General features: G+C 36.1%; 1 protein-coding gene across 4 annotated transcripts in view; it reads left to right on the forward strand.

Moving 5' to 3' along the window:
* Positions 1-19,573, forward strand: part of PI4K2B (phosphatidylinositol 4-kinase type 2 beta) — a 106,931-nt gene extending 87,358 nt beyond the window's left edge. The window contains exons 6-11 of one of the 4 annotated variants that reach the window (XR_014326153.1): positions 837-898; positions 3,158-3,257; positions 7,214-7,347; positions 7,922-7,981; positions 15,501-15,744; positions 16,976-19,573. Coding sequence is in view for 2 of the 4 variants with exons in the window: in XM_082837929.1 (XP_082694055.1) it covers positions 837-898; positions 3,158-3,257; positions 7,214-7,347; positions 7,922-7,981; positions 15,501-15,674 (530 nt within the window). In the remaining 2 variants the exon portion in view is untranslated. Of the gene's footprint in view, positions 1-836; positions 899-3,157; positions 3,258-7,213; positions 7,348-7,921; positions 7,982-15,500 lie in introns of all 4 variants that reach the window. The other 3 variants (XR_014326154.1, XM_082837929.1, XM_082837928.1) reach the window with 3 other exon arrangements.
* Positions 19,574-20,619: the final 1,046 nt, after the last annotated feature.

The following is a 20,619-nucleotide window of genomic DNA, read 5'->3' on the forward strand; positions in this document are numbered from 1 at the left end:
GGATGGACCCAGAGAATATTATACTTAGGGAAGTAAATCATACAGAGAAAGACAAAAATAATATTATATCACTTATATGTGGAATCCAAAAAAATAGTACAAATGAAGCTACATACGAAACAGAAACAGACTGACAGACATAGAAAACAAATTTACGGTTACCCAAGGGGAGAGGGAAGGAAGGAGGGATAAATTAGGAGTATGGGATTAACAGGTACAAACTACCACACATAAAACAGATAAGCAACAAGGATTTACTGTATAGCATAGGGAATTATATTCAATATCTTGTAATAACCCATAATGGAAAATAATGTGAAAAAAATATGTATATATAACTGAATCAGTGCTGTACACCTCAAACTAACACAATATTGCGAATCGACTATAGTTCAATTTTTTTAAAAATTAGTGTAGAATCTAGAATACTCCTATAGAGACATTAGATAAGAGCCTATCCAGGAATTTGCCTGGAAATGGGGGTAGATGCTTTTTTTCCCAAGGTGAAGAGAAATTATCCTTTTTAATAACCTTGGTTTAAGAGTTCTTGACAGTAATTGTACCTACCACAGAGTGGTTTTAAGAATTCAGTGAACTAATACATGTTAAGCACTTACAACAATGTCTGGCACAGAGTAAATCTCAATGAATGTTAGCTAACATTTATGAGTATTTTTAGTCTGTATGTGTTAAATTGGAGCCTTTAATATGTCCATATGCTACAGATAACAAATAAAGGTCTCAAAAAGTGATGACTAAATTTTTCCCCTTGGTATTAAACTATGATATCCATAAAAAAATGAAGTAACAGATTTTTTGTTTGTTTGTTTTGAAAGACAGGGGAAATGATAATTGGTTAATCAGATATGAAAACCAGAAACAAGAAGATGAAATTACGGTAAGGAAATTTTAATATATATATGTATATACACATACACACGCTATCAATTTCTGTAAAATATTCCTTGATGTTAAGTTATTTTTCATCACATCCTCTCCTTCACCTAGATCCTTGGTTTTTATCTCCTTTTTCTGTTTTTATCCTCTTTTTTCTTTCCTTCACCTGTTTACATTGTATTTTTTATTCTATTTTCAAAACCTCTGTGCAGTTTTATTTTTTATGTTGTATTAGTATAGAAGAATGATATCAGCTTAGTACTTTTTTTTTTTCTTTTTGCGATACGCGGGCCTCTCACTGTTGTGGCCTCTCCCATTGCGGAGCACAGGCTCCGGACGCGCAGGCTCAGCATGGCTCACGGGCCCAGCCACTCCACGGCATGTGGGATCTTCCCAGACCGGGGCACGAACCCGTGTCCCCCTGCATCGGCAGGCGGACTCTCAACCACTGCGCCACCAGGGAAGCCCAGCTCAGTACTTTTTTTAGGGCTTTGGAAATTTGTTGTATAACCACCATATTTATTTTGCTTTTATGTAATAAAGAAAGGCTTCTAGTATTTTTTATATTTTACTAATTCACTTCTTTCTGAGCCTTATGACTCAGGATTAGGTAATACAGAATTACCCAATTAAAATGGAACCTATGTGCTTTACCTGTGAATTATAGCCATTGAACTTAAAAAAATATACTTCTAATGCTTATAAGAAGCTGGTTTTCATGTACATAATAGACTGTGAAGACCCTTAACACTATCAGAATGATAGATTTTAGATCCATTCCTATCAACTTTGACGACCCAAGTTCAAATTTTAGATATTTACATGAGAGATATTTTCAGAATAATTTTACTAGTTTAAATCAGTTTATACATTTAAGAAAGTTTTAACCGATTAAAAATAAATTTCTCTAATGTTTACAGTCTGTGTATTCGCATCACTTTAAAAGTTTGTAGTTTTCCATGTTCATCAAAGAAATTTAAAATTACATATTCATAGTACTCAGCAATAAAAAAAGAATGAGCTTGATATACGCAATAATGTGAATGAATTTCAAAATCCTGCCAAGTGAAAGAAGCTACACAAAATGGAAGATACTGTCTGATTCCTTTTATATAAAAATCTAGAAAGTTCAAACTAATCCCTAGGGACAGAAAGCAGGCCATGGTTGCCTGGGGTGGGGTAGAGGGAGGGAGGGGACTGCTAAGGGACACAAGGAAACTTCTGGGTGGTTTCACATCTGTCAGTGCTTGTCAAATTGTACACTTTAATATGTAAAGTTTATTGTGTGTAAATTATACCTCATAAAGTTGTAAATAGAAAAAAATGATAGAAATAAAAATAAATGGCAGTTATAGCAGAAATGGGTTTTAAAATACACATATAAAAATATTCATATTTATAACAGTTCCTAAATATATTTTATTGGTATATCTGAAGCAATTGGATTTTACTGAAAACCTTATTCTTTTGCTCTTAAGTATTTTGTGCATTTTCATCGAGATATTTGATATAAACTAACAGGAACAAACCTGGCATATATCACTTGGACCTTCACTCTAATACTTTCAATTTAAAATTTATCTTTTTCACGTCTTGTTATTTTATCTAGGCCACTTAATAATGGCAACCCTCTATTTTTTGATAATAGGAAGTACTGTTTAACATGAAAAGTCTCTTGTCCCTGAGGTCTTCGTTTCCCTTACGGAAGAATGGAGAAGTTAGGAATGGCCTATATTCTGTAATCAAGAGTATCTTGAAGTTCCTTCTACTGGACCTTATTATATTTAGCTATGGTCATTGAGGAGTTTTATTTAGAAGCATTTTGTATTTGAACTAATTATTTCTATGAGACCGTAGGAAAGACTTGATTTTAATAAGGTAACTTTAAGTTGTTATCTTAAAAATATCAATATTTTGCAAATACCATACATTTAAGCAATGTATCTAACAATAAATTATCCCGAAGTACACTTTTTAAAGTCTTGATAATTCCAAGCCCTCTTCCCCAAGGAGGAAAAAAATGAAACTATTAATGCATGAATTTGTAATACCAAATTTAAAAAAAAATAGTGATTATGAAGTTTTTACTGATTCTTAAGACAGTCTCTTCCCTTAAAGGGTAAATTGGTACCTTCTGGCAACTTTATTTTTATAAGCTCTTCAGATAAAATGTCTTTAAACCTCAATAATTGTTATAAATTATCTTTTGGAAATATGCATATACATTTTTTTATCAACAGACTATTTTTCTGCCCTTCAGGAAACAAAATGGACTGATGATAAAGAAACGCTTATTAAAATAGCTGCAATTGATAATGGTCTAGCATTTCCTTTTAAACATCCTGATGAGTGGAGAGCATGTGAGTATTTAGAACTTTCCATAGATTCTATAGTTACCCCTTTTCCAGAATAAGAAGGGAATGAAATTTATGGATATCACAATAGCAGAGGAAAAACTGGGTGAAATACAGTCATTCATCAGGGCTCAGTTCTAGGCACTAGGGATGCAAAGATGTGTACTACGCTCTGTGGGTCTTGCCATGTATTGTTTGCTTAATTTTGGATAACTGTCTGATTTTGATTTTTTGGCTTGTATTAGCCTTGTAAAATAAGTTTGATAGCTTTCCAGTTTTTAAATGTATGTAATATGGGAATTATCTATTTTAATATTTTGGTAGAATTTTATTTTCATATTTGGGTAGTATTCACTTCTAAAACAATTTAGGCCTACCTCCCCGTTTTCTAGTGAGTAGTGGCTTAACTGCCTTACCAGTCTCTTCTACAGTTAATGGTCAGGTTTTCTACGTCTTCTTGAGCCAGTTTTAGACGTTGTTATTTTGCTTTAAATTATCCATGTTATCTTGAGTTGTAATTTATGCGTATAAGTGTTTTAAAGAATTCTCTTATAATTTAAGAAATCCCCTCTGTGCATATTAAATATTTAGGGGTGAAATGAAATGGAATTTGCTTTAAAATACTTAGGGGGAGGAAAAACAGGGATAGATGAAACAAATTTTATAAGAAATTTGGGAATAATTGAATTAGGTTATTCAGAATATGGGAATTCATTGTACTAGTTTTTAAAATTTTTGTGTATGTTTGAAATATATGTAATAAATTTAAAAAATAATCTCTGTATTTATGACTGTGCCTCTTTTAAATTCCTACTGCTTATTGGATTTTTTTTCACTAGACTTGCCCAAGATTGTCTATTGTAAAGCATTGACCCATATATATAATATATATGATTATATATAAATATAATATACAAAAAATACATACATAATTATATAAATATATTTTATATATATATTTTTTTCGCTTTTATCAGGTAATTGACCTTCTGTTGATCAGGTTTCCAGTTTGTTTATTTGCTTTTTCTTTTTCATAATTTATGTTTTCCATTATTATTTTCTTCTGTTGTGTTCGTGCTATTTTATTTTCCTATATTTTTTTTTTCTAGGTATCATTTGGCTAAAGCACAGATTGGCTATGTGTTGCATTGTTGTTCTGCTTTTATATATTCATACTTTCCGATTTTATTTTTGACAGGAATAATTTAGAAGTATTTTGTTTGGTTTTAAATTTCTAGGGCAGTTGATTAAAAAAACTGTCCATTGTTATTTTCAAGTTTTATTGCTTTGTGATCTGTGAATGTTAACTGTGTGAATTCTGCTCTTTGAAATTTTTTAGTAATTCTTTTGTAACTTGATATATGGCCAGTTTGAAGGACTGTATTTGAGAAGAATGCGGTTAGGCACAAAGTTCTGTGTCTGTCTACTAATGAAAGCTTGTTAGTCAAATCATATTCTTGATATATTTTTTGACCACTTGATCTGTTAATTTTTGAGAGACAAAGTTCACTGTGATTGTAATTTTGTCAGTTTCTTTTTGCATTTCTTTGCGTTTCTTGCTTTGTATTTCACACACAAAGGCCTGGCGTTTTATCTTGCTGTTGGCTTGTTCTTTTTATTAGTGTAAAATATATCCCACTTTATCCCTTGCAGTGTTTTTGGCATTTCTTATTTCATCTGTTGTAACATTGCTGTACCTCGTTTCTTCTTATTAGTATTTACCTGTATTATTCTATACTTTTATTTTCAACTTTCATTATTTTGATATGACATATGAACAGCTCTTAGCTGAATTTTTTTTTTACCCAATCTGAGATCCTTTTAACCGGTACACTTAACTCTGTAGTTTGTCTCAATAAACTACTGATGTGTTTGAACTTTTTCTGCCATCTTTTTTTTTTTTCTATTTACCATGAATTTCAATTTTTTCTTTTTTTCCTTCCTATCTTTGGTTGAACTGACTTGAGATGTCTTTGTTCTATTTTTTTTTTTCCTCTAATGGTTTGGAATCTATATGCAAATTGTATTTTAAAAGTGTCAAGTTTAAGATGCCTACAGTACACCTGGAAAATTTTACCAAACACACAGTTGGGGATTAAGGGTCTAGAACTTGAAAGATTAATTGGTATTGAGGATGTCGTTTTTAAACTGTCACTTTGGTAAGTGGAAGCCGTGGTGGTATTGCTATCACCTGGGAAAATCATGGTGAACAAATGCCACCACTAGGACAATGTGAGGTACGTAGGTACTCAATAAATGTTTCATGAATATTTAGTAGATGAAGGAGAGGAAGGACTAAGTATAGAATCTGGGAATGGTGACGTTGAAAATGAGAGGAAAAGCCAGCAAACAAGAGAAATGGCTTAAAAGACAGAAGGTAAAGTTTGAGAGGGTGGTATCTCCAAAACCACATAGAAGAGAATTTCAGAGGGAGATGATAGAGAACAGTGCTGCTTGCTGCAAAGACACCTGAAGTAGAATGAGGGCTGAAGATGGGCTTTTGGAGAAACCCTTATGAGATGACTGGTGATCTTAGGGGAGAGTTTGAATGGTGATAGTAGAAGTTGAGGGATAGGGATTGGAAGTAGAGGCAGGCATAGAATCAGGGCTTTTCTTTTATATAATTGGTCAGGGAAAGGTCAAAGGGAAATTGGACATAGCTTCAGAGATGTAGGCCACAGGAAAGGCTTTCTTTGGAATGGACTACTTCCCACAGTGTTCAAAGAGATAGATAAAAGAGAATTCAGAAGGAATGACTCTAAAGGCAGAGTGTTTTCCTCAGGGCTTTCTACATGATAGGAGCTGGAGGTTCGCATTGGATGTACCCACTGGAGTTCTGTGGGTGATCATATTCTCATAAGCCTTACATTTTCTTGCGAGAATCTGAATATGTACCCTATCTAGACAATCTCACTACGTTACAAATCTTTCTAGTCCTGGCACTGTGTATATTTAATGGTCTTCTCGGGAGAGAACTAGAGTTAGCCCAGAATCATGGATCTTTTATCCCTCAAAGCCAATTACCTGTTTACCTAGTAATGATTTAAAATTTTGGAACATCATACACACACATATACAAATATGAGTGGTCAGTTCCTGATAATTTATGGCTGAAAAGGCAGGGAGACCTCAGCCATGGTATCTGGGGCTGTGAACAAATTATAGATACCCCTCAGTTTCCAAACACAGGAACCAGAGATTCATATACATATACATATACATATACATATACATATACATATACATATACATATATATATTATATATATATATATATATATATATCTTTTTTTGTTTTTTGCGGTATGCGGGCCTCTCACTGTTGCGGCCTCTCCCGTTGCAGAGCACAGGCTCCGGACGCGCAGGCTCAGCGGCCATGGCTCACGGGCCCAGCCGCTCCGCGGCATATGGGATCTTCCCAGACCGGGGCACGAACCTGTGTCCCCTGCATCGGCAGGTGGACTCTCAACCACTGCGCCACCAGGGAAGCCCCAGATATATTTTTTGATATAGGGCTGTTTGAGATAGATTCATTATCAAAACTCTTACTGTTTCCAATTTAAAACTCAGAAACCTAACCAGTTCAGGTAATACCTTACTGTGCTTTACCATCTGAATTAACCATCCAAACTTAGAAATCTGAATAATTTAGATGGCAAAAACTAATTGTTCTCTCTGATACCTCCTTTCTCCTTTTTTTTTTTTAACATCTTTATTGGAGTATAATTGCTTTACAGTGGTGTGTTTGTTTCTGCTTTATAACAAAGTGAATCAGCTATACATATACATATATCCCTATATCTCCTCCCTCTTGTGTCTCCCTCCCACCCTCCCTATCCCACCCCTCTAGGTCTCCTGTCTTTTTTTTTAACCTAGGAACTGTAGGGGAAAAACAGGGTAAATTTAGGTCTAAATAAACCATTTCCCCTCACTGATAAGAATACTTTTTTTTTTTTTTTTAGATCCATTTCACTGGGCTTGGCTTCCTCAAGCAAAAGTTCCTTTTTCTGAAGAAATAAGAAATTTAGTTCTACCACATATTTCTGACATGAACTTTGTGCAAGATTTATGTGAAGATCTTTATGAACTTTTTAAGGTAAATAAGTTTTTAGTTTTAATTATTGCAGAAAATGAAATAAATCTTAAAAGAGATTTTCTTAATAGAGTTGATTTGCAGTTTACTGCTTCTGGTATCACTGCTTGCAGTAGAACCTGACATAACAGAAAGGAATTAGCAGCTTTACTTTATAGGAGCATAAGTTTGTGAAGTTACACTATGAGTATTCTTTGAAGTGAAATTACATTATAATTTGAGAAGTTGTTTGCTTCAGAAGTTGAATTTTTACAAAATTACTCTGAATTATAATAAATGTTTGGTGATCTGCTATGATTCAATTTTCTTTTTAAAAAAGCCTAAACCCATCGGCTGGAAAGTCATTTTAAATCCTTTCTGGAACAAGTTGGAGTATAACTACACTGTTTATTGTCATTCTGGAGGAATACGAAAATACATCAATTAAAAATAATCTTTTCATGCTATTTTTTTCTATTAGGAATGCTTTCTAATGACCTTATGTGCTGAGTTGAAGAGTTCATTGGTTTTCAGTTTTTTTTTCCAAAGATCCTGATTTTTAGAATTGTAGTAATGTTTTCTTTCCTTTTTGTGATAGACTGACAGAAGATTTGACAAAGCCACTTTTGAAAGGCAGATGTCTGTGATGAGGGGTCAGGTAGGTCACCTTTTTAAGATCTTGTTCATTAAGGAAAAACTCTCTCTTTGAAACAGTAGTCAACTTTTTTTTTCCGTTGTGACCCAAAGATGCAGTTCTCAACACTGTCCTTTATTCTGAACCAAAGTAGCTCAGATGATTAGAAATGAAGTTGATTTCAATACTCTTTTTTTCTCTTTTGTCTTCTGTATTAGATTTTTTTTACCTTGCTGTGTATTGTTTAGTTAGCCAGTTTCCTCCTACTGCTACTTCTTGTCCTCATTTTGATAACTGATTTCCTGAGTGTTGGTATCGTCTTCCTCCTCAAATCCACTTGCTTGAATGTTTCAATACCAAGTTCTGTTTCCTGTTGATTATTTTCCTCATAAAATATGTTTGGCCTTTGCTAGAGCAGTCAGTAAATAACCATGTCACCATGGTTGAGCACTAATTAGGACATAAAAGTACTAGTTGTAACTCAGTCCTCTCACTCCTTTTCACTTCCTTTCATTAGCAATACAGGGTATCAATTACATCTGCTGGTGTGGACCTGCAGGCTGGGCTGACCTACAGGTGATGTCTGGTTCTTCTAGTCTACTAATAGTATTTAGATTCCAAAAGGAAGACTTGAAATGAAAATAAACTATAGGGTAAACATTGTCTTTTAGTGACTTACTAATTAACTTTTTCTTCCTAAAATATGCATTTCATTTAAGGTAGCTGTTTGCTGCATACCTGTGACAAAGAAGACAAGTCTAAGTTTTGCACTATTTATTATATAACATTAACAAATAGATATAGTTAAATTAGATAACTGTGTATTCATCATATATTTATTGACAGAACCAGAGCCAGAAACTGTCCTAATGATTGAGATAAAGCAGTGAGTAAAAACCAAGTTCCTACTCCGATGGAGCTCTTGCTTCTGATGAGGCTGGGGGTCAGGAAAAGGGACAAATTATTAGCATATACATCTCTCTGTGTTCTCTTGCGCTTATACAGTGCTTTGCTGGAGTCATACGTTTTAAATAGTAAGTGAAATGGCCGGAGAAGCAGGCTAGAGCCAGATTCTGAAGGGCCTTAAGTGCCGGGTATAGACTCCACATGGAAGGGATTGGAGCAGTTGTGATAACCCAAGTGCCCATCAACAGATGATTGGCTTAGAATACAGTGGAATATTACTCAGCCATAAAAAAGAATGAAATATTGCCATTTGCAGCAACATGGATAGACCTAAAGAATATTATACTTAATGAAATAAGTCAGCAAAAGACAAAACTTTGATTATCACTTATATGTGAAATCTAAAAAATAATACAAATGAATTTATATACAAAACAGGAACAGATTCACAGACATAGAAAACAAATTTATGATTACCAAAGGGGAGAGGGAGAGGGGAGAGACAAATTAGGAGTATGGGATTAACAAACTACTGTACATAAAATAGATAATCAACAAGGATGTACTGTATAGCACAGGGAATTATACCCAATATCTTGTAATAACGTTTAATGGAGTATAATCTGCAAAAAAAAAAAAAAAGAATCCCTAAGCTATACACCTGAAACTAATGCAATATATTTTAAATCAACTATACTTCAATTTTTAAACAAGGGCTGTGGTAATGACTAAGTTGTCCATTTACTAGTATGGAGAGATCTCCAGAATATGTTATAAAATGTAGTGCATAATGGTATGTATAAGCTGCTAACATATTGTATATAATAAAAAAGGAATCAGAATTTTTTTTAAAAGGGAGAGTTATGATGAGACTTACATTTCCCGAGAGGAGACCTTACCCTGGGGTTTCTCCTATGAACTCCCTGAGATTACGTGCTAAATTCTGTTTATATGTGCATCTTGGGCATGGACTGGGCAATAGAATTTATATCCCAGCAAAAGTTGTCCATAACCCAACAAAGAATCCCTGCAGATTGGACAGTGGGGTGCACATTGACTCAGCAAATGAGTCTAGAACCAGGGAGCCTTGTGGGGAGGTGTTTTCGGTAATTCAGGTATGAATGATGGGCTTAGATGATTGATGATTGTAATTATGTTGCTGAGTGTTACCACCCTAAACTATATTTGAACTAAATTTTCAGGCATACATAATTATGCCCTTATTTGGCATTTTTGCTTGAAACATATCTATTTGACTTAACAATATGCTCCATCTTCTGGAATTCTCTTATCCCTAAAGATGTATCTTTATTTCAGAAATGTTTGTGTGTTTTTTTTAAATAAAAGCTGTAAATAATCTTGTAAGCTTTAATTGTAGATTAAAGTTAGTATGTGAGAAATTTTAATTTTAATTTTAAAATGCTTGTCTGAACAGATATGGGGACATTCTAGTTCTGAGGTCTGTTACAAAGATATACCAGTGGCTATCTGCTGTTTTAGGTTTATTTATTCATATCCTGGAGTAAAGTATTATACAAAGGAGTAAAGTATTATACAAATGGGTGTAATAGAATATAAAAGTGACAGGATCAGGATCTGGGAAAGAAAAAATAAAATAGAACATTATGTTTTAATTTTATTTTGTTTCGATTTTTTATTTTAATTTGGTTTTGACCTTTCTGATAGCCAAAAAGAGTAAGGTACTCTGACCATGTACATGATTGTGTAGCTCTCTGATTTTAACCCTTTTTTAAAAAAAGCTGGTCTGAAAAAAATCAGGTATTATTTTATATTCTAAAGTAAAGCAGTGCTTTGAAACCAAGGCTTAACAAACAAAAACTAATACCTGTGTTTCAAGCAACAGAATTCATTATTCAGCCAGTTCCTTAATTGAGTCAAAATACTGTGTTATTGAAACCGAAAGTGGGATCCGGGCTGCTCGCTGCTCAAAAACCAATAAAGAGGCAAGGTTGGTGGAAAGGAAAGTTTGCTTTATTTTAGATGCCGGCAACTGGTGGGGGAGGGCAGACGCCTGTCCAATGACCAACTCCCCTCCCCCCCCTACAACCAGTGGACAAGAGCTTTTATAGATGGAGGGAGGAGGCTACATGCAGAAACAGCACAGTCAGCTCTGACAGTCATCTTGAAATTGGTCATGCGGTGGTCTGACCAGCGTCATCTTGGTTGTTGTAAGTACAGTTAATCTTCAGTTCCAGGGTCCGTTTGTTCCCATTTCCTTGAGGCCAATTCTTGGAATTGTGTCAGCTTAGGTCATGGCTACAGTCTGGTCATCATGTAGTTAACTTCTTCCACTTGATGGGGGTTTCAGTATCTATAAGACAGCTCACAGGATATGGCCCAGATTATTATCTATAGCCCTTGAGGAGGAACTAAGGTCTTTGACTGTGCTTAGTGACTAACCTGTTATTATTTGGTCTCCTTTGGCTGTTTTCCTTTGTTTCCGTATTTTCTCATTTCTCTGATTAAACTTATTCTCTGGCTAAGGTTTTTCCACAGACAAAAGGCAGGCAGAGGACATAGGGTCCTGCTCCGTTTCATTATTTCAGTCATTTATAATTATCCCTTGAATCCCTCTCCCTTCTAATTTTGCCAATTAACATCATGATTTGTGCTTCGTACAACCTAGTCTTCTGTCCTAGTTTATAGTAAGTTTTTAGTTTTGCACACATAATCGGTGACAATTCTCATTCTACATATAAAGATGTGGACTGGAATTAGGAACTAGTATGAAGGCATTTCTTTTAAAATTTGACTAGAAATGTTTATTCAGTTAAAATTTTTGAATTTTACATTAACTAGCAGTAGGGTCATGATCAAGCTTGAATCATGATCAAGATCAATAAGAGCGTCATTTTAGGTTCTACCTGTGCCTGTTTGGAGCACTGGACCTCAGAAATACTTATTTATTTGAAATACGTTTTATACACGATCTGAAAAAAGTGACAGAAATGATTAATAAAACAGTTTCATTAATACAGAGTGAAATTCTGTTGAGTGATATATAAACCAGAAGCTCATTTGCAGATTCAGTAAAAATTGATGTTAAAGAAAATGAAAGTGACGCTTTCGTACCTCCTGAGTACTTGACTCTTTACTAGATATTTTTATGTTTATTTTTATTTTTCCTCATAACAGCTCTACACAGTTGTCTGCATTTTGTAACTTGGCTCAAAGGGGTTAACATGTTGCATCTGTTTAATAAGGGAGTCTAAAGTCTGGCAAATCTGCAACATTTCGGCATTGCCTCTGCCTGGGGTCCTTATCATCTCTTCTCTGGATTTAATGATCTTCTAAGTGGTGTCCTTACCTCTTTTCCCATCCTTCTTCCACATTAGACCAGAACAATCTTTCTCAAAGCAGATATGATCATCTCTTTTGTGATTTAAAACTCCCCTGATTTGTCAGTCCGTACAGGCTTAAGCCCTGACTTTGAGCACCTTCTCCAACACCTTTGCAGTCTGCCTCCAGCAACATAGCTACCTTTACCTCTTGTCACTGTCAGCTTCCCCTAAGCCTAGCCGCTCAGAACTGTTCTTCAGTCCCAGTTCACATCTTCCAGTGGTGCCCTTTGTGTGCTGTCGTCTCTCCTGGGGTGCCTTTTCCTCTCCTTCTGGAGAACAGTTTTTCCTTCAAGCTCCAGCTCTGTCTTCCTAGGCTCCTCCTGCCGCTCAAGGAGTTCTGATTTCCCTAGCACTCCATGGGAGTATTGGGGTCACATTTCACTCAGAAATTGGATGTTAACACAGCATGTTGGGGGAGTTTCCTGGTGGCCTAGTGGTTAGGATTCCGGGCTTTCACTGCTGCAGCGCGGGTTCAATCCTTAGTCAGGAAACAGATCCCACAAGCCGTACGGTGCAGGCCAAAAAAAAAAGGACAGCAAATTGGGCATAGTACAGTTGAAAAATAGCTTAAAACCAACCAGGAAGTAGAATATACATAGTTTTATGTAGATAGTACAGTAATTCTCTTGCCCACTAAAATTTGAGGACCAGTGAACTAGTCCAAAGGAAAGCAAAGTCTATATGCAGAAGTCTGAGTTCACACCATCTGCCCTTGACCTATCACACCCCTACCATGGTATCAAATATGGCATAGATGGAGCATTCTAAAGTGTTTTTCCTGGGCTTCGCTGGTGGTGCAGTGGTTGAGAGTCCGCCTGCCGATGCAGGGGACACGGGTTCGTGCCCTGGTCTGGGAGGATCCCACATGCCGCGGAGCGGCTGGGCCCATGAGCCACGGCCGCTGGGCCTGCGCATCTGGAGGCTGTGCTCCGCAGTGGGAGAGGCCACAACAGTGAGAGGCCCGTGTACCGCAAAATAAATAAATAAAGTGTTTTTCCTTGTCTGCAATGTTTAGTCTATTTCTAAAAATAATCTTCTCTGATGTAAAGATATAGTAATAGATGTGTTTATTCTTTGGGAAATGAAAAAATGAGTGGTATGTAAAGGAGGGGATCAGATTGTAAAGTCAGGGCATAGATCCACTGTTGCTGAAGTGTTTGTCACACTACATTCCAGTTATTTGTTTGTGTGGCTGTTTGTTTCTACAATGTGTGCACTTTAAGGGCTCAGATGGGTTTTTTCCCTCGTATTTAGTCTTCTCCCCAACACAGCGCGTGCTCAGTAAATATTTCTTTAGTAAATAAATGCAAGATCATCAAGTGTCTTCTCAACTCCCAAAGAAATATAATATTTTGGATAGTTTTAAGACTGAATAATTTTTCCTATTATATATTTGAAATTTTTTAGTCTTGTAGAATGACTTTCATTTTCTTTGTACCATTCCGCTTCTAGATTCTCTACAACAATCATGTATTGTTTTTAGAGTCAGGAAAATATTAGATGTTACTTAAATTAGTGTGTTTAGATTAACATGTTTAGAATAGGATTTTTAAAATCAAAAGAGGAAACTAACTGAATATTTCATTCCTTAGCCATGCTGGTACCCACATTTATTTTCATGGTAAGGACAATGCTTATAAACATAAATTTTGTAAATTCTTTTTGTCTTTTTATCCAAAACATAACTAGCCTAGAAGATTTTAAGGGAAGAGCTTAAAAGGAATCCTAAACCATAAATACAATGAGTAGCTACTATTACTAGTAAAGGTTTATTTCTCTGATATATTAAATACTTCAGATCTTCCAGGATCTAAACCATCTAGTTTATACTGTTCAAGTATTATGACATTTATTTATTAGTATGGCTTTATGTTGAAACCTTTATGCTTATCTCACTATTAAACAGTCTTTACAACAACTAGTAAAATGCACACCATCTGTATATTAAATTAAATATTTTCAAATACCTGAAGGAGACATCCTTATTTCTAACGTACACAACAAAGGGAATTTTTTTTTTTTTTTTTTCTGTACGCGGGCCTCTCACTGCTGTGGCCTCTCCCCTTGTGGAGCACAGGCTCCGGACGCGCAGGCTCAACGGCCATGGCTCACGGGCCCAGCCGCTCCGTGGCATGTGGGATCCTCCCGGACTGGGGCACGAACCCGTGTCCTCTGCATTGGCAGGCGGACTCTCAACCACTGCGCCACCAGGGAAGCCCCCAAAGGGAATTTTTTACCTGATATGCAGGGAAAAAAAGAAAATTAATTATTAAATTTTTATTTGAACAGAGTAGAATAGGCTGTAAGCTATGCATTGTTTCATAACTTTATTTATATGCTCAAGTAGCAATTCCAAGAGTATGTTTAAACATGGAATGTAATATAGTTTACTTTTACTAGTTTTACTTTTCCTATTTAAGAATAGACTCTTAGAGTCCGCCTGCCGATGCAGGGGACACGGGTTCGTGCCCCGGTCCGGGAAGATCCCACATGCCGTGGAGCGGCTGGACCCGTGAGCCACGGCCGCTTGAGCCTGCGCGTCCGGAGCCTGTGCTCCACAACGGGGGAGGCCACAGCAGTGAGAGGCCCGCGTACCGCAAAAAAAAAAAAGAATAGACTCTTAAATAAAACTTTACTTTAAATGCTACCTTCCCCTGTTCGCTAATTCACTTGCCCTGCGTCATGCTTCCCCATAGCACTTTTTCCTTCTAATACTTGGTGTAATTGACTTGTTTGAGATGTTTATTGACTCCTCCCCTGCTGAAATGTGAGCTCTGTGAAGGCAGAGATTTTGTTTGTTTTCTTACTGTTGCATCCCCAGCACTTAGAACAGAGCCTAGCACATAATAAGCATGCAGTAAATTTATTTGCTGAATGAGTGGGTAAGGCAAGTATTTAGTAAAAACCAGACTATTTAGAGCAGTATTTTTTTAGGTCCAGTGTCAACTGGGGTATGTATGTGGAACCATTCACTTCATTCAGTCTCTGACTCCATTGCTCCTGGACATAGATGCATTCTAGAATATTTCAAAGTTACCAGTTGGCAAAAATTATTTAATTTTAATCCTGTGCATTTGTCTGTGTATATGTATGTGTGTGTATAAGCATCCATACATCCACATATATATATTGATAGCAGTTACTCATCACAGTCTCTGTTGGGCATAAATGGATGAAATAAAAATTGTAGTTATGAATAGACGGTTAAAATAAGGTCAATGAACGGAAGGTTTTTATCTTTTTTGAACTGATGAAAACCTCTCTTCTTTCCACAGATCTTAAATCTTACTCAGGCATTGAGAGACAGGAGGAGTCCTGTCCAGCTAGTACAGATGCCTTGTGTGATTGTGGAGCGCAGTCAAGGTGGAGGTCAGGGTCGGATCGTCCACCTCAGCAATTCATTCACCCAGACTGTCCACTGCAGGAAGCCTTTTTTTTCCTCCTGGTAGCAGATGTGAGAGAAAGAAACCGTTTGGCATTATTGTGTTGTTACAACATTACCGCCCTGTAAACCTGCTGGTAAGAGCTCCAGTTGCCAAAACCTCAAATAATATAAGTTTCTAAAAGGTTTTCTTTGAATGTAATTGAAGTTTACAGTTTTCTGTCCAAATACTAAATTTCTATTTCAGGGAAGAAGTGATATATCTCCTATGTCGTATTTTTGTAGAAAAATTGTATTTTATGTTGTTGATGTTAGTTTCAGAGGTCATTTCATAGTTTACACATTCTGGAATGACTATAATTACTCTAGAATTCCAAACAGAAAAATAAGGTGTTTGTTGACTTTGAATACAATAACTTTTTATATACTTTTTTAATATTGAGAAGAATGGTCATGTTAACTCTTCTTACATTATAAAAGGCCTTTGAGGATGAAACTGCTCTTATGAGCTTTAATAGAGTAGTTAATAGAAAATAGTTAAGAATAAAACAATGTTGCCTTAATTTAAAAAGCTGCTACTTTAGAACTTGAATAAATGCTCCTAAAGTGACCATTATTAGGGACCAGAAAATTATATTTTAAGTTACCAATGACCATTTTCTTTTTTGTACTTCAGAATATTTTGGGTCAATTATTTTGTTATAGTGAGGGAAAAAAAATCTAACGCTATCTCCCCCTTTAAAAAATGGAAACACTCAACTGAGACTTGAGGGGAATAATATGAAATTAAGATAGATCCCCAGTATTTTGAAATTCCAGAATAGAATTAAAAATTCCCATCTGTTTCTTGCATGGGATCAATACTTAATCATTTAGTACCTCAGAGTACTGATCTCGTTCAATTTAGTACTTCAATTAGTATTAAACTTCACTGAAAGGTAAACCATAACTCAAACTGTATATTGGGTTGCATTTTCAGGTCCTAGGACATAACCTCTTAAAAATAATAGTAGTGTTATAGGGTACTTGAAATTACTGATGTTATTATAATTACAGTCAACTTTAGAATACTAGTCCCAGTTAAAGGGGAACGTAACAGAGATAACCATTAAGTCATTTTTATTTGATTTTGAATATCAGTATTTCTGACATCCTGGGAATTTGTAGTACTTTTAATTTACCAAGTGATTGAAATTGAGATGAGCCCGATATGAAGATTTGATCCCAAAGAAGCAGGAGCTTCATTCTCTTCTTAAGCTCCAAACAAATAACATCACCACCCAGACTAAACTGGGCAGTTCGTGGTCTTGGCCTTTTGTCGTTAAGCTTTCTGTCCTGTAATTTTTAAAATTATTTTTATATAAAAAGTATTTCCTGAAGACTGAATTAGGATGGACGTCAGATCTGCCGTTCTCCCTTTCTTCACATCTTTCTCTTGGTCTTCGTGGTTGTGATGAGTGAGGATACTGCTGTCCTAGTGGAAGTCCATTGGAAACCTGTGTTCTCCTACCTCCCCTGACCCTCCATGATCTTAATGTTGAGATAATGGAAAATTGACTGGAAACTCAAAGCTCAAGCTAATATCTTTAGATAAACACCAGTCATTAAAATGTGCCGTTTGAAGATGTGTTCTTAATGAAATAAGTTGTTATGATGTGGTTACTGCTTTCATAAAACAGGGTTTTCAGTATTTTGAGAATTTCTATATTAATTTAAAAAATGGAAACTTAGTAAGTTGCTACTGTTTTGTACCCTAAAATTAAAATAGTGTGGAAATATTTTTAAATGGTCTGACCAGGCCAGAAAAATAGAGTTGAAATATTTAAGATATGATTAGAAGTCAGAGTACATTGGTTTTATTTTATAAATTTTCATGAACTTCATTTTTATTTAAATATTGTGTTAATATTTTCAGTGAGTATATTTATAGTATCAAACATGGTAGACAAAAGGTAATAAAAATCACTGTCTTAAGACTAGATTTCTCCTGAAGTATGTATATTGAATATTTAGAATGTTTGTAAATACATTTATGTTTATAAATGATGACAAACCGCCATTTTCTTACTGCATATATTAGTAGTACAGTTGAATACTTTATCATTCCAAAAGATATATTTAACTGGAATCTTTATAATTAGAGACATTTTCATTTTTATTTGAATATAAGCTGCCTTACTCTCCCCCAAATTTGTCAGCAGTTAGTTGAAGACTATGGAAACATGTTTTTTGCAATCTTGAAAACGATTTGACTCACAAATTTTTTTTAATTAAAGTTTTGTACTAATGGAATTAAAACCTTATTAAAAACAGTGGTGACCAGTCCTTTGATCAGATTACATCTTAAATCCTTTTACAGATATATGAAGAGACAGGCAGCATCTTATGTTTTATAGTCTGCCTTCTTTCCCAAAGTTGCTTGGGCAGCTGTACAGATAGTGGCAGAGATCTTCAGTGTGGCTCTGTTTCCAGGCCTCTCTTATGGTGAGTTTGGAGCCATGTAACCGAGTTCTGGCCAGTAAGATGTGGGGATGAGGGATATATGTGGCTTCCAGACCTGGCAGTAAAACTCACTGCGGCACAACCAGTGATCACCGTTGACCACTCTCTTGTCTTCCCATTTGGCTGCAAACAAAGAATTTGCAAAGTGGAAGCAGCCAGGGCATGTGAGTCACTGCTTGGAAACCTACCAGGAGAGTGTGCTGACTGCATTGGACTGTGACATGAGCAAGAAATAGTGCTTGTGTTTAGTCACTAAAATTTTGCATTTATATGTTAAAACTTACCATAGTCTGTCCTATCCTGGGCATTGATGGTGTAAATAGAAAAAAAAAAATCATTTTAAAATAAAAAACCAATTATAGAAGGCTGAATGGCAGCAGCAGTGAGTGTTTAATCTCAAATCCCCATAGAACAACTAGGATAGCAAAAGAAAAATCACAGTGACACCATCTTCACTAAAATTAGATGATAGAATATCCCTATGGATCCCAGAAATGAGCAGTTTGGGCTAAATCCATCAATAGCAAAAGGAGCACATGGGAACAACAGCTTTGGAGGAGTGACTGGAGGGAAAGTGAGGCGGGCCTGTGACGGTACAAAGAGCCCAGAATCTGCTGACATGTCGTCAGCCCCGAAAGGAGGCGCCCCCAGTCGTCGTGGCAGAGCCTCAACTGGTGCATCCAAAACCACAATCAAAATTGGGAGAGGGCTGTCCAGCATTCAGCCGGAAGCTGTAAAGGGAGCCTGCAGGAAGGTATGAGGGTGCCAGGGCAACCTGGTCTTCAGGGTTCCCGGAAGTAGCTGGTGAGAGCACATAGACCTGCCCTGAGAGAAGCTACTGGATATAGGATAGACATTGACGAGGGAAGGACCCTGGGGATAAAGGAGACAAGGTTCTGATACAGACAGAAGAGGGGACCAGATGAGACAATTCAGAAAGTACTAAGAAGGTTCATAAAAAACCATGTCATCTGGGAATTCCCTGGCGGTCCAGTGGTTAGGACTCAGCACCTGCACTGCTGGGCCCAGGTTCCATCCCTGGCCCAGGAACTAAGATACTGCAGGCCAAGCGGCACGGTCGAATAAATAAGTAAGAATAAAATATCAGCTATTACAAAAAGAATAATAAAAATAAAAGTTATCTTAAAAAAAAAATGTTATCCAATACTCTGTAGTAACTACAGAAGAGAGAACCCTAGAACTACAAAACCAGGAAACTCCAGGCCTACCTCACCATCTACCCAGGAATCTTCTGAAAATATAGGAGGAAAGTATGAAAAAGTCCATCTCACTTAAACATGACCACATCATACAATATGTTTTAAGAAAACAGGATAACAGCGTGTATCACATACCCACAGGTAATGAAGATATCCTAGAAACTTTTACAAAGCAGAAGAAAACAGTAAAATTTGTTAAAATGCTGAAGAAATTCAAGAAATGATAGAAGCTGAGAAAGAACAATATAACATCAAAATCAGGAAAGCTCAAAAATTAGATGGACAAGCAACAGGAGGAAATAAAATGAGAGCTGACAGAGCTCAGAGGAAATATTGGAGTTAACAGTAGGTTTCAGAAATAAACTAGAAGGAACCCAAGGGCAAATAGACAACATCCACAGGAACTCTACAGCAAACATCATACTTAGTGCTGGAAAATCTAAAGCTTTCTATATTTGTTTTCTGTTGCTGCTGTAATAAATTACCACAAATGTTAGTGTTTTAAACAACACAAATTCATTATCTGACAATTCTGCAGGTTAGAAGCCTGATACAGGTGTCACTGGACTAAAATCAGGGTGTCAGCAGGGCTGTGTTTCTTTCTGGAGGCTCTAGGGGGGAATCCGTTCCCTTGTCCTTTCTAGTATCGAGGAGCCTCACACATCCCTTGGCTTGTAGCCCTCTCCCTCCATCTCCAAAGCCAGCAACAGCGGGCTGAATACTTTTCTCATCACATCATTCTGACATTGACCCTTCTGCCTCCCTCTTGCACTTTTAAGGACACTTGTTATTACACTGGGCCCACCCGGGTAATCTAGAATAATCTCCCTATGTTAAGGCCTGCTTATATGTAACCTTAATTCCATCTTCAACCTTAATTCCCCTTTGCCATTTAATATATTCAAAAATTCTGGAGATTAGGACATGGACATCTTTGGGGGCCAGTATTCTGCCTCTGCACTTTCTCTCTGAGATCAGTAATGTGACAAGGGGGCCTGCTTTCACAATTCATATTCAGTATTGTACTGGAGAGCATAACCAGTGCAGTAAAGGCAGGGAAGAGGTGAAAGGAATGAGGTTCAGAAAGAAAGAAAGAAAATTGTCATTATTTATAGATGACATAATTATGCGTGTAGAAAATTAAAAAGAATCTATCAATAGCTATTAGAATTGATAAGTGAATTTTGCAAGGTTTATATACCAGCAACATTAGTTAGAAAAAGAAAATTTTTAAAGATACCATTTATAGCAGCAGCAAAACACATCAGATTTCTAGGGATAAGTCCAACC

This window comes from Leucopleurus acutus (assembly GCF_964270905.1).
Source record: "Leucopleurus acutus genome assembly, chromosome: 4".
Lineage (NCBI taxonomy): Eukaryota > Metazoa > Chordata > Mammalia > Artiodactyla > Delphinidae > Leucopleurus > Leucopleurus acutus.